We start from the raw sequence: 15,209 nt of genomic DNA, 5'->3' as shown, positions 1-15,209 counted from the left end.
CCTGTATACAATATTTCTCATGGACTGTGTTTCTCCAGATGTGGTCTGTAGAATTTTAGAATCAAGAGGGGAACCTAATATGAAAAACACATTTAGGTTGACTTCAGACCTAGGGAGGCAAATTTCTGGGCAGAAGACCTGTAAACCATAAACAAGCGCTTCATTTAACGAGTGAAAACAATAGATGAACCATCCTCCTTCGTGTGATTTGTACAAGAGGTCACTTGGAAGGGAGAAATGTAAAACCTCAGCGCTTTCAAGATGGTTGGTATTCGGGGCTCAGTTTTAGGGTCACTTCCCTGTTTAGCTGTTAAGAGTTCTTCAACAAGGCCAGAGTTTTTCAGGTTGACCACTAAGGGGCAGCAGCGTATGGGGAAAATGGGCCCCAAAATTGACTGGAGATACTGCCTTTGAAATAGCCCAGTAATAAAGCCAAGAAGTCATGAGAGTATGACTTGATCGCTTACCTACTTTTTCCTACTATCTTAGGGACTTGTCCTCAAAGCACCATCATTTTTACTATTGTTAAGTGAATTATTTCTAAGTTATGAGTGACCTTTCCTCAAAACCAGGAAAATAGTGTCTAGAAATATAATTTTGTTTTTATTCCTCATCCCCTGCCTTTTGAAATTACAGAAATTGACCTTAACTGAAGGAATCTTCTGACGATTGATAAATCAGAAGGGGGAATTTTTTAATTATTGAAGAATTATTATATTAGTTGATCTATGTAATGTAGGAAGGATATTGTATCTATAAGATTTTGGTCAAGAAAGAATCTAATACTGTGAATTTCAGAACCATTATTATACCTAAATTGTGCCATAGTTCATAAAATAAAAACAGAATCTTGGGCAATGTTTTGCAGGCCACAGTATTACAATGTCATTAATTGACACACATATGACCTAAGAATAGCAATTACATTGTTTTGTAGTCATTTAGTAGATGCTTCAAAAACATTCTATGCATACAGATTCTTTTCTTAACACTACTAGCTCCCTGTGTTATTAATTATAACATATAAGTGATAGTCTTGAAATACATCTTTCATAGTAGCTACAGTAAAGCTGTCCTGTGTACATTGTGACAGAGTAGGGCTAAGATGGAAAATTTGTATGTGGTTTCTAAGATCACTCCGTGGTACTATCTAAATTTGGTTCTTCCATGAGCCTATCCTATCAATTTTCAGTCTTCGCTAAATTTTTTCATTCTTTCATAGATAGTCTGGTAAACAAGAAAGTTTGAGTACATATTGAGAGAGGGAAAGGATTCTAGTTCGACCCTGTTGAAATTAAGATGTCTTCGAATTATCAAATTGAAAATTGTCCAATTAAAAAATGAATACACTGATTATATTGATTATATTAATATCAATTTGACAAGGATGCATCTCCAAATTATTGCAATCTGTGAAGACCACAAATAACTCTTAAAAGGAAACTCTTGTAAGCTCTGAAATTATAAACAACAAAAAATGTATTCCCTAAGTACGTTTAAGCTATTAGAAGTAAACTTTATATCAGTCTTTGCACTCTATACTACAAGGATTTTGAGATTATAATTTGAAGGAGATGCAATTTATTTCTCCTGTCTTGCAAAATGCAAGTAGCTACTCAGGGGAGTAACCTAGAAAATAAAACTCAGCTTCATTCACTTAGCATTATATTTGACTTACTTTAATGACTTTCTCCAAAGAGTGTCCAGTTTAAGTGTTAATGAAGCTACAGAGTATCTCCTGCGGAGACCAAGGTGTTACAGATCGCATGTAAAAATTATTATAAACATTACTTTCATGTAACTAGAGGGTTCTCCCCCCCCCCATTCAGAAGCTTTTGGATTAACTACATCAAGAATTTAGGAACTTGACAATAATTTGAACAAGAAGGCCATGGAAAACAATTTGGCCCAAGCGGAAACTATGCAGCTCTGCTATGAGAACATGAATGGATCCTGTCTTAAAACCTCTTACTCGCCAGGTCCTCGAGCAATCCTGTACACAGTCCTGGGACTGGGGGCCGTGTTGGCTGTGTTTGGGAACTTACTGGTCATTACTGCTATCCTTCACTTCAAACAGCTGCACACACCTACGAACTTTCTGATCGCATCCCTGGCCTGCGCTGACTTCTTGGTGGGAGTGACTGTGATGCCTTTTAGCACAGTGAGGTCTGTGGAGAGCTGCTGGTACTTTGGGGAGAGTTACTGTAAATTTCATACGTCCTTCTGTTTCGCCTCCTTATTTCATTCATGCTGTATTTCTGTTGATAGGTATATCGCTGTTACGGATCCATTGAGCTATCCAACAAAGTTTACCGTTTCAGTTTCAGGAATACGCTTTGTTCTCTCCTGGTTCTTTTCCATCACTTACAGTTTTTCCATCTTCTACACTGGGGCCAACGAAGAAGGAATTGAGGACTTCGTTGTTGCTCTGACCTGTGTGGGAGGCTGTCAAGCTCCACTAAATCAAAATTGGGTTCTGCTTTGTTTCTTGTTATTCTTTCTACCCACTGTCGCCATGGTGTTTATATACAATAAGATATTTTTGGTGGCTAAGCATCAGGCAAGAAAGATAGAAAGTACAGCCAGCCAAGTTGTTTTGGCCTCAGAGAGCTATAAAGAAAGAGTACCTAAAAGAGAAAGAAAGGCTGCCAAAACGTTGGGGATTGCTGTGGCAGCATTTCTGGTCTCTTGGCTACCATACATTATTGATGCTGTCATTGATGCTTATATGAATTTCATAACCCTTCCGTATGTTTATGAGATATTGGTGTGGTGTGTTTATTATAACTCAGCTATGAATCCCTTGATATATGCTTTTTTTTACCCCTGGTTTCGGAAGGCAATAAAACTTATTGTAAGTGGCAAAGTCTTATGGAGTGATTCATCAACCACTAATTTATTTTCTGATGAAGCAAATATAGATTAAAAAGATTACTGCAGGGGTTTCAATTCTAGCATGGAATTAGATGAAGTAAGACAGTAGAGAGGCAAGCATATGTTTGTAGCAAGTAAGAGAACACTCAGTAGTTGGTTCACAGCTCCTGCCATCTTCATGTGTCTCAGCACTGTTTAGAATTTAGTGACAGATGAATAAGATTTGTTGATTCCTTCCCGTTCAGTGGTACTTAATGGCCTTCTGATTTTCTGCATTTACTCTGAAATTTCTACTACTATCTTCAAATGCTTTGGGTACGCTATAATTTCTTTCACATTTATGAGTTTGCTTAGTTGTCTCAAATACATGTAGTGGGAGAGAGGTTTCTGTCTGACTTGGAAGTTTTATTCTCTGATGACAAAACAATTTAAAGTATCACTTGAGTGATAAAAATATAAAATTGTAAATTCTTCAAATAAATTTGTAATCTAAAGGACTTTCCAAAGAGCTAAAATGTGACACTTTCTAGTAGTTATAGATCATTTGAAAAACATTTGAACTCTTGCATTTCCTGAACCCAGCAACCCTTTCCTTCCATTCACACACACACACACACACACACACACACACACACACACACCCTTAGGGATGATATTGTTATACATGTTACCTTTGGAGAACATAATTTATGATGATAGGAGGTATGTATAACAAGATGGTCTCTATAGTTTTTTCTCAGTAATATGAAATAGAGAATTTTAAGAGGTCAATTCAAATGAATTGATTTTCACCTTTAAGGGTGTTTTTTTTTGTTTTGTTCTTTTACTATGAAGTAGGCACTGTATATGACATTAGAAACATAAAACTGAGCAAGTCAAATATAAGCAAAGATTTCTTGAAGACAGCAAATCCTGCAACAAATATTGTGCACTCCAATAAAAAATCAGTTTTCTCATTGGAATAAGAACTTTTTCTTGAGACAGAGTTTCAGTGTAATTCATAGTCCTCGCTCCTCAGTCTTTTGTGCAAAGAGATTATAGGTGTGTACCCCCATACGCACCCCAACATAAAATTTAATTGTTTTACTAAAAAACATAAGCTGTGTATATCAAAATCCAGTGAAATCCTGACAAAAACAAATGATAAAGTTATTTGTCTTCTCAAGTCTTTGAATGACTGCCTTAAATCTTTGTTCAAGTATCTGATTTTCACAGACTATGCTGTAACAAGCCTGCTATATGAAAAGATAACATTACATGCTATATATTTTATTAATGAATCCATTTGTAAATACTTTATGCAAGATGTATCTGTTTCATGTTCGTATAGTAAAATAGTTTAATTAAAATTGACCATACTTAGGAGAAGAAAGTTAAATGTAAAGATGGACAAAGGAAATATGGATGTCTTTGTAACAATACATGTGTGTTGTTCATACCATAATATTAAGAAGCAGGTCTATCAGCCATCTTCCAAATGATTTCACATAAGCATCCTTAAAGTCTGATGTTCTGAATTGTCAGTCAGTATTGTGTTTATACAAATATGTGCTTTTTCCCATTATTGCAAAAATAAACTGACATTAACAATTATCTAAATAACAAGGAAAACAATCTGAAGAAATAAAAAGTATATACCCCCTGATTGCACTTTTGCTATAGTATAACCTTTGTATAAAATAAATGGAGAAAATAAATCCTGATCAGAAAGTTTGTAAGCTCTCATATCAGTAAGTAGAGAATGTACTTCCAATCTACTGTATATTGTTTGTTTTTCTACTCATTTTGCTGCCCTCTATAAAACAAAGTGTCTTAAACAAAAATCTTTGTTTAATTCTGACTGGACTACACTACTACTCTCTTCTAGGACTCAGTGATGAATGAAAGAAAGTTGTGGCTGGGCACCAGGGGCCCATGCCTGTAATCCTGGAGATCTGAGGCCTGCAGTTCAAAACCAGCCCGGAGCAGGAAAGTCCATGAGAATCTTATCTCCAATTAAACACCAAAAAGTAAGAAGTGAAGGTACAGTTCTAGTGGTAGAGCACTGCCTTGGGCAAAAAAAGCACAGAGACAGATCCCAGACCCTGAGTTCAAGCCCTAGTACCAACATACAAACATATACACACACACTCATACACACTCACACACACAAAGTTGTAGATGTTGCTAGCAGCATACAAAGTCATGGTGAACCTATGGATTTATTTGGAACAATTCTCACTGAGGATGGAAGTCAGCTTCACTCTGTGAGACTGTCAAGGAATGTGGACTTTGGAATATAATGCTGAGCCTGGTCTTTCAATCCAATGAGCTTTGGATCTTGATTTTTTTTTTTGGTTCAGACAGGGGGAGGCTGCAGAACTGTTGCAAAGAAGAAATAAATCTGCTATGTCCTAGGTGAAACTACAGAAATACTATGTCTTTCACATATATGTACTATTATTAAAATACATTTATTTTATTAACAAACAAAAATCTATTTAAAGGCATTGCTTAAGTCAAAGTAGCTTTGTCACGTGTTTTCTCGATTAGCTGATAATAAAGCATAACCAGTATATAATGTGGAACTCTGTGTAGTTTAAAAAATATTAAAATGAATTGCATAAAAAGTTGCAGAAAAATTATCATACTTTTGATCATTGATGGTTGGAATAGAGCTATTTTATCAAGTATTTATTGGTAAGACAGTATTAGTCCATCAATAACAAATAATAAAGTCAGAATAATAGTAAGCTAAGGAAGCAAATCAATGATAGAGAACTTGCTTAGCATGCATGAGGTCCCAGGATGCATCTTTAGCACTGACTAAATAATAGTAGTAGAGAAGGAGGAGGAGGAGGAAGAGGAGGAAGAAAAGAAGAGCTCATCATTGTTAACACCAACATCTTCACAGAGAACTGCCAATGTGACTGGGTATTCCTATATGAGTTTCTTCACTTATTAGTCATGTCATAATAGAGGCTTAACTGTATTTTGTGAATTCTCTGTGTGCTTACAATCTGTTAACATGCTATGCTTATTTCTATTCAACTATGTGCTCTCTCTCTCTCTCTCTCTCTCTCTCACACACACACACACACACACACACACACATACACATACACACACACACACACACACACACACACACACACACACACACACACACACACACACAGGACAATAGTTCATCACTTCAGAGGCTGGGAAAGTAGCTCAGTGGTAGAGTGCTTGCCTTGCATGCATGAGGCCCTGGGTTCAATTCCTCAGCACCACATAAGCAGAAAAAGCTGGAAGTGGTGCTGTGGCTCAAGTGCTAGCTTGGAGCTGAAGAGCTGAGGGACAGTGCGCAGGCCCAGAGTTCAGGCCACATGACCAGCAAAAAAAAAAAAAAAAGTTTTTAAAGAATAGTTCATAACTCATAAGGACAATACTAAGGAATTTAAGAATTGTAGATTATATCAAAGATAAGATTACTTAGATCCCTGTGATGAGTCACCCTGAGTAAGCAAGTAACGCCTACTTGGGAGTTCTCCACCTGCCAGTCTCTACTCTCTGCTCCTTCCTAGCAGCTTCTCTGAATTCCAGGTAGTGATCAAAATGTTTATGTTGTGTCCCTTCCCTCCCAGTAATATGAGCTGTTAATGATTTCTTTTTAGTGAAAGAATTCAACTGTGCATTTGAAAGCATTAACAATAATACAAGTGATGCCAGATGGATTCCCTTCTGAGTCGGTAGTAGACAAAAGTAGAAAAGAAACTTTAGGAGCTATTCAGGAGTGGCAGTTTTCACATAAAGAATAAATTGATAGGAATAGATTTTTTTAGTAAGGGAAAAATGTATTCAGGTGGGACAAGTTCCTAGTGTCACTCAGTTAATGAGGAATAGGCAAAACCAAAGCTTCCTGTATTAGGACAATTTTTTTTCCTTCTCCATACTTACGGCAGGCTGAACAAGATTTAAATGTTGCTGCTTTCGTTTTTGGATAGGCACTCACAGTCTGAAATAGCCCACCAGCAAACCATGCAAGGGATTTTCCTCCTCTTAACCTAGGTGAACTAGGTGCTAGTGCAGTGGTGGAAGGTAACATAAGTTCTGGGCTCCTGTAGGCCCTGTGTGCTCTCTAGCCTCATTTGTGTTTGGTCTCAGGTGTATCAATTCCATTGAAGAATCCAGCAACCTATGTCATAATGGATGGTTTCAGACATGTGATCACTTGGGGTCACTACCTGGACTCGGTGGCACCCCAAAGCCTTCTTCTTTCTAAAAAAGTATTTTTAAAATATAATTTTACTGTTATTATTAAGGTATTGTAGCGTTTGTGAGCTTAAATAACATGCAAACTGACAAATAGAATGGATATATACTTGATCCTTGAAAACTTCAATCACTGGTGGGTTTACAGTAGGCCATATTCTCTTTTCCCAAGAATGGCTTCTTAGCCACCCAAGTTTCCATTCTTTGGCACCTTGAACCCCATTCAAATCCTTTCTACCACCCTGATCTTCTATCATCATCGTGTCCTTGATCTAGCAGGAATGCAACATGGATGAGGAGAAAAGTGGTTAGGTATGTTTTCTGCAATCTCAGGTCCAAGTCTAGGCTGGTGTCCCTATCTTAGGCTGGCCTTTTAATTAGCTACTTGGTGGGCCCAAGTCTCTCACCACACCATACAAGCCCCTCTTTGGGGCTCCTATCTCTCTTTAGTTGAGGTGGCAGGCCCATAAGAAGGCTGGGCCCTTCCAGTCAGCTTCCACATTTCAATCTGGTATATTAATTCAGTGGTAGAGGGAGAACTTGGCAGTGGGTGGGATTTGTATGCTGGGACACAGGGTTTCTTACCTGACTTATGAAAATTTGTGCATGCAAGAGCTCTCAAGTAATGATGTACAATGTTTCTTTTTTTCTTTTTTGATAGTAGGAATGAATTCTCAAAAATAGATGAGCTAGCAAAGTAAAAACTGAGTATACTGTTAATAAAACTGTGTTTTATTAACAAATAAGTTCCATAATGTCAGCAATAGTCCATAGGTTAGCCTATTTGTGGCAGAATTAGAAAGATATTATGCATCTTATTTTTATTTTTATTTTTAATATTACTTTCTAGTTTTAGAGTAGAGGAAACATGTAGAAAAAAAAAATAAGTGAAAGAAAGCTGGGTGCCAGTGGCTCATACCTGTAATCCTAGCTACTTAGGAGGCTGAGATCAGAAGATCGAGGTTTGAAACTAGCCAGGGAAGGAGAATCTTTGAGACTTTTATTTCCAATTAACTATCAGGAAACCAGAAATTGCTCTGTGTCTCAAAGTGGTGAAGTGCTATCCTTGAACACAAAAGCTTAGAGACAGCACCCAGGTCCTGAGATCAAGCCCCACAATCAACAAAATAATAGTAATAGTAAGTAGAAGAGTTGAATGATCTGTTTCAAAAAAAAGTCCAATAGAACACATAGTGGCTAAGTTGTAGGAAATGAATGTGACAGGAATTTAACATTTTTTTAAGGAATTGAAATACATCCTGTGATGTATACAGCAAAACATTTTGTCATGACTTATGCTAAACCTAAATGTAATTCTAGAAGTGATGTTATTTTAAAATAAATAGTGGATACACAGAACCTCACAAAAGTGAGAGAAGGTAAGCAATTCAAGTTTTTCATAGCTTTCATGGTAGTCTTTCTTAAAGCATGACTAACCTAGATATGCAGCTTATGGCTCTCTGAATACACAGGTATAATGGTATAGTTGTGACCACATTATAACCTCACTGCCTATAAAAGACTGAATTAGAAGGCGGGCGACAATGGCTCAAGCCTGTAATCCTAGATACTCAGAAAGTGGAGATCTGAGGATCAAAGCCAGCCTGAGCAGGAAAGTCTGTAAGATTCTTATCTCCAATAAATCGCCAGAAAACTGAAAGTGGAGCTGTGGCTCAAGTGGTAAAGCGCTAGCATTGAGCTGAAGAGCCCAGGTCCAGAATTTAATTCCCATGATTGACCAAAAAAAAAGAAGAGAAGGAGGAGGGGGAGGAGGAGGAGGAGGGGGGGGAGGAGGGGGAGGAGGAGGAGGAGGAGGAGGAGGGGGAGGAGGAGGGGGAGGAGGAGGAGGAGGAGGAGGAGGAGGAGGAGGAGGAGGAGGAGGAGGAGGAGGAGGAGGAGGAGGAGGAGGAGAAGGAGGAGGAGGAGGAGGAGGAGGAGGAGAGGAAGAAGAAGAAAGACTGGATTAGAGTTAAATACATGGTCCAGTAAGCCTTATCCAAAGGCTTTGCTAAGTCTGATATTATCATTCAAGTGAATAGAAACCAAGACACCAGTTGAGGATTAGCCTGTTTCAGCCCTCCAATTTCTAACTTCTCATTGTTTCCCTAATTATATGGCAAAAGTATACTTATCACCTAAATTCAGTACATTCTTAGAGGTGGGACTTCAGAAAAATTTCCTTTATAATCAAGATAAAGAATAAAGCCTGTTATTATTATTGTTTAGAAGTGTCCATTGAAACAATGATGTTGGTCAGTGCTGATTGCAAGCGAAGTAAGCCTAGTACTAAAATGTGAGCTGAGAGAAAAAATAAACACAGAACTAAAAATTTTAAAGTTAATTGTTTGGGTTTTTTTGGGGGGTGGGTTTTTTTCAGACTATATGACTAAAAGTCAACTTGTTTACATTGAGGACTAATCTCAGACAAAACCATTCTTTCCCTGGCTTGGAGACAGGGATTTCGGATGGATATTTCCCCTAGTTACTGAATTTCTATAAACTGGCAATGTACTTAGTGACTTTGGGCAACTAACATGCTACATTCGTTGAACAGTTCTTTATATGGGACATCTGCTTCCAGTAATGGTGGAGTAGGTGTATATATCAATATTGATACTGAGAAAAAATCTAGAAAATCTGGAAAAGTATTTTTCCACTTTAAAAATATCAGAGAAACCTGAAGTCAGTAAGAACTTATTCAAGATTCAGGATACAGAGAAGGAAAGTCAAAGAGATGAACTAAAAATTTAAAGTAATTTTTCCAATAAAATCAGCCAATTCCAGGCGAAAAATGTCAGAGGAGGGAAATCCAAGCACAGACGGTGACAACTTCATCAAGTTCATTGGAAACCATTACATTGTTTTGTCCTAACAAGGAAGTAGTGGTAAGGTCCTGCTCACTACAAATGTTTTCGTTGAAACCTGGGACCCTCCAAGTATTCAGGGTAAGGCTGCGATGAGCCTTTCCTTCACATTGACTTACTATGATGTCCAGAAGGATGCCAGTGCTCCTGGACACATGTCAGAAGGAAATGCAAATGGTCTTCTGTGGAAAATCCTAGCATCTCAAATTATTACAACAATTTTTTTCTTCATCTATAATGCCATGACCTCTAGAAGGGTGAAAGTGACCTGGAACAAAAGGACATGATAACATTGTGAAAGAAAAGAACTGGAAGAATGGACAATTACAATTAAACATATTGATCTGGAGGAAGATCATATCATTGTGGTTCGGAAATTATTAAAGTAATTTTCCCCCAGAGACTATCACAAAATCAATAAAAATAACCAAAAACAAAAGGAGACAACAATTAAAGAAAACAATAGAAATAATACATGGTTATAGTTAATAGGAATTCTAAAGCTGGGAGCAGGTAGTTCACACATGCCTGCAATCCTAGCTGCGTGGAAGTCTGAGACTGTTGAAACTGCTGTTTGCGATCAGCCAGGGCAGCAAAGTTCGTGACACCTTCTCAATGTAGAACCGGAAGCAGTAGCATACATCTGTCATTCTAGCCACTGGGAGCTTGCCCAGGTGAGTGCCCCAAAAGGAAACAAGACTATCACCAAAATTATCAGTAGAATAAAGGGTTGGTGTGGTGCCTAACTAGCAAGCACAAGAACAGGAGTTCAAACCTCAGTCTAAACACACTAACCATCATAGTCACAGGCAAGGTCACCCCGGGTATAAAGTGAGTGGTTCAAGTGGTAGAAAGGCTACTCAGCAAGAATAAGGAAAAGGCCTTGCTGGGAAACTGTGTACACACAATAGAAATTTTTGACTTAGTTATTTTACAATAACTAAGTTGAATACCTGTGATGATGCAAATACAAACTATGCTAACCGTATTCAAGAAAATAATAAAGTTTGGGGAGGAGAGAGGATTTGGGGAGATGGGGAGGGAAGGGATGGTAAGGGAAAAATAAAGGAGGAGGTAACAATGCTCGATAGGAAATGCACTCATTATCCTATTCATGTAACTGTAACCCCTCTGTGTATTATTTTTACAATAAAATGTGAAAAAAGAAAAAATAATCAAGCTTGGAAATTCCAGGTCATTAGAGAGACATAAACCATGTTGAGAATAGAAATACTAGATCTGAAATTTATTGGTGCCTGCTTCTCAAGCAACAAAGAATCCAATATCAGATAATGTAACTCTACTGACAAGAAGCACACAAATAGCCCTGGGTCAAAACTGAGGTCACAGATTCTATCCCCACCCCGCTTACACTTCAGGGGTCTTTCATTTTATCCTATCAACAGCTCTTGAGTCTGAACACGGCGGAAGAAACTAAAAATTCTAGACATCGACCTCAGACTAAGGGACAGAACGACACTAGTAGTTTAATCTGAGTAAATGATTAAGTCTCTAATGTAAAAACTCAGAAGAGATACTAAAATACCGTATGATACAAAATACAACACAAGGAAGAAATCAAAATGAAAACTGAAAAAACAATGAAAATATTACAATGAAAATATCACAATGATGACAAAAATATGAAAGATGGAATAAAACATGATGAAATAAAAATTATGAAATGACAGAGGAAATTTATGATCTAGGACATAATGACGCAGCTTGTATTAAAATGATCCTCTTGTGGGAAAAATTTTTTGAAAGTTAAGTTGAACACATAGAGCAATTATTAGCACATTGGAGAACAATTAGAGAGCTAAGAATTGGTGAACAAAATCATATAATATAGGGAAACTGTGAAATAGACCTTCTCCAATGCCTCATAGTCGGTGAAAAAGTCTGCGCATTCTGTGACATACCATGTTGTGACAGAGGTAGACTAAGCAAACTGTGCCTCAACTCTATCTACAGTGTAAAACAGCTTTTACTGGTGGTTTATGAAAACTGTATTTTAGAAAGCAGTCAAGTAGCCGGGTACTGGTGGCTCATGCCTGTAATCCTAGCTACTCTGAGGATCGTGGTTCAGAGCTAGCCTGGGGGAAAAAAAAAAAAAGCCATGAAACTCTTATCTCCAATAAACCACTCAAAAACTGGAAGTGGTGCTATGGCTGAAGTGGTAGAGGGCTAGCCTTGAGCTGAAGAGCTGAGGGACAGTATCCAGGCCCAGAGTTCAAGCCCCATGACCGACAAAAATAAAAGCAGTCAAGTAAGTTTTTGACAGGCCAAAATACAAAAGGAATGAGAATGTGGAGATGCCAACTCGTACTATCTATTACCTTTGATGAATTCCTTTCTTCTCTCAGAACTATAAAAGAATATATATTCTTCCCTCCATGCTATTTTTTTCTTTTTTTCCAAATTTTTTGTTGTGATTAAGTGGTTCCATAATTTCCCAAATTTCACAGTATTGTGGGATAGTGATGCTTAGTTAAAGTCACAAACACATTCTAACTTTCATGGAGCAAATTGTCTATCATGGTCTATAACATTTATGAGTTTTATGAGCTTTGCAATACAGCTGTTTCTTCCAAAGAAATGTACATATCATGCTATTTTTAATTTACTTTAAAAAATATCACTAGATTGTCTGAGCTAGTCTCAAAATGGTAGGGTCAAATATACCCCCTGACACAGATTTCTTAATAACTATACAATTTATTAAAGATGTATATAAATGACAAGTATAATCATATGATTATGCAAATAACTAATTGGTATTTATGAAGAAAAATTGTGTACAACTTGTAACCTCAGGAATGTATAGTCAAATGCATTTAATTGGACTATTTCTATTAGGAAAAGTCTTAATGAACAAAATGGTCAATAATTTTGCTTGATGTGCTCATTGACTAGTTAAATTATAATTTATAATTTATTATAATTATAATAATGATCCCATGAGACTTAGAGCAGAGCCTTTTATTAAAAAATAAGGCCAGGAAAACAATCCTTAAGAGAAAGAATAGATAGTGCTGGAGGAATATCAATACCAAATTTCAAACTCTACTATAAAGCCATAGTAATCAAACAGACCTCAGGACCAATGGAATAGAATTGAAAACCCAGAAATGAACCCACAGATCTGTAGCCATCTAATCTTCCATAAGGGAGCTAAAAAAATAGAATGGAAGAAAGACAACTTCTTCAGTAAATGGTGCTGGCAAAATCGGTTAATCACTTGTAGAAAACTAAAGCTAGATCCTTATATATCACACTGCACCAGAATCAACTCCAAATGGATCAAAGACCTCGGAGTCAAAGCAGACACTCTGAAACCATTACAGGTCAGAATAGGAGAAACCCTAGGTCTCCTTGGCACAGGCTGAAATTTTTTTAGTAGAGACCCAGAAACACAACAAATCAAAGAAAGGTTGGACAAATGGGATTGTATGAAATTGCAGAGCTTCTGCATGGCAAAGGACATAGCTAGAAAGATCAATAGAAAACCCACAGATTGGGAGAAGATCTTCACTAGCCATACAATGGACAAGGGTCTCATATCTAAAATATACCTGGAACTCAAAAAATTAAATTCCCCATCAACAAATCTTCAAAGAAACAACTGCCCAATAAATATGTGGGCTAAAGACTTACAGAGAAACGTCTCTGAAGAGGAAAGAAGGCTGGCCAATAGACACATGAAGAAATGTTCAACCTCCCTAGCCATAAAAGAAATGCAAATAAAAACAACATTGAGATACAACCTCACCCCAGTTAGAATGGCTATAATCAAGAACTCTAATAGCAACAGATGCTGGAGGGGATGTGGCCAGAAGAGAACCCTACTGCATTGTTGGTGGGAACGTAAACTTGTTCAACCACTTTGGAAAGCAGTATAGAGGTTCCTCAAAAGACTCCACATAGAGCTCCCCTAGGACCCAGCAATCCCACTTTTGGGCATTTACCCAAATGATCACAAACAAGACCACACTAAAGCTACCAGCACAACTATGTTTATTGCAGCATTATTTACCATAGCTATGATATGGAACCAACCCAGATGCCCCTCAGTAGATGAATGGATCAAGAAAACGTGGTATATATACACAATGGAATTCTAGGCCTCCATCAGAAAGAATGACATTGCTTCCATTTGTTAGGAAATGGAAAGACTTGGAAAAAATTCTATTAAGTAAGCCAGGACCAAAGAAACATAGGTCCCATGGTTTCCCTTATTTGTAATAACTAGTGTATGTCTGAGAGAAGCAGAAATGGTCAGATAAATTGATAATAGGTGAAATGAACCCCAAGATAAGAACTCAAACGGTTTTTCTTTCTTGCTATTGTTAACATATTTATAAGGTGATTTCTTTGTTGCTTTGTATGTCCCTCCCCCACTGTATAACCTCTGATTTCACTGTATTTGATGTTGGTAAAAACAAATGTTGGAAAAAACAAATCATTTAAATAGGAATACAGGTGCACCCATTGCAACAATGAGATGTACAAGATGTTATGCTGAAAAACTAACATTACAACTTTGGTGGGGGGTGCAGGGATGGTAAGGGGAAACAAAGGAGGAGGCAACAATGCTTGATAAGAAATGTACTCATTACCTTGCTCATGTAATTGTAACCCCTCTGTATGGTATTTTCACAATAAAAAACTTATTAATATTAAAAAATAAGGCCACATTAAAAAGATGTATTAATGAGAAAAATTGTTATAGATTAAAACACTAGATCATAACCAATAAATTACTTACAATATTATATTTTTCCTCTGAAATATTATATACAAAAACATTGAGTTCCAACCAGCCCAGAGAAACTTGACAATAGTGACTGTGTTTTACTCTTCATTGTGAGGGAAAGAATTTTTAGGGGTCTCTTTGCAAACCTTTGGACTTTCAGGCACTGGGTAATCTCTTCATTGTTAGTGAATATGTAAATGGATATGGATTTTCTATGCATCCCAATTTTTAGGTTCCCTTTGCAAATAACTGGAGCAATATGATTGGTGTATCTGTAGCTTTCCTTATTTTTTAAAGACACTTAGAACGCACAAATCTCAAAACACATGCAGATATCCTGTGATATTCCCCAAGTAAACAGGCAATATCTCTAAGTTTCTCACTGTTACTTTTACATGGTATTAGGAAGATGTTATAGGAACACAAAGATAAGTTATGTCCAGAGTCTGAACTAACAAAGAAATAAATGCCAGGATTTA

At 37.1% G+C, this 15,209-nt stretch overlaps 1 protein-coding gene across 1 annotated transcript; it reads left to right on the top strand.

Annotated features, from left to right (window-relative positions):
- The first annotated feature begins 1,891 nt into the window (after positions 1 to 1,891).
- Taar9 (trace amine associated receptor 9) lies at positions 1,892 to 2,926 on the top strand. The gene has a single exon (XM_070011039.1). The coding sequence runs from the start codon at positions 1,892 to 1,894 to the stop codon at positions 2,924 to 2,926; it is 1,035 nt and encodes a 344-aa protein (XP_069867140.1).
- The last annotated feature ends 12,283 nt before the right edge of the window (positions 2,927 to 15,209 follow it).

Source organism: Dipodomys merriami, unplaced genomic scaffold (assembly GCF_024711535.1).
Source record: "Dipodomys merriami isolate MVZ:Mamm:240054 unplaced genomic scaffold, mDipMer1.0.p SCAF_8, whole genome shotgun sequence".
Classification (NCBI taxonomy): domain Eukaryota; kingdom Metazoa; phylum Chordata; class Mammalia; order Rodentia; family Heteromyidae; genus Dipodomys; species Dipodomys merriami.
Note: the sequence above shows the minus strand (reverse complement) of the source record. Positions and strands in the feature narration are given on the sequence as shown.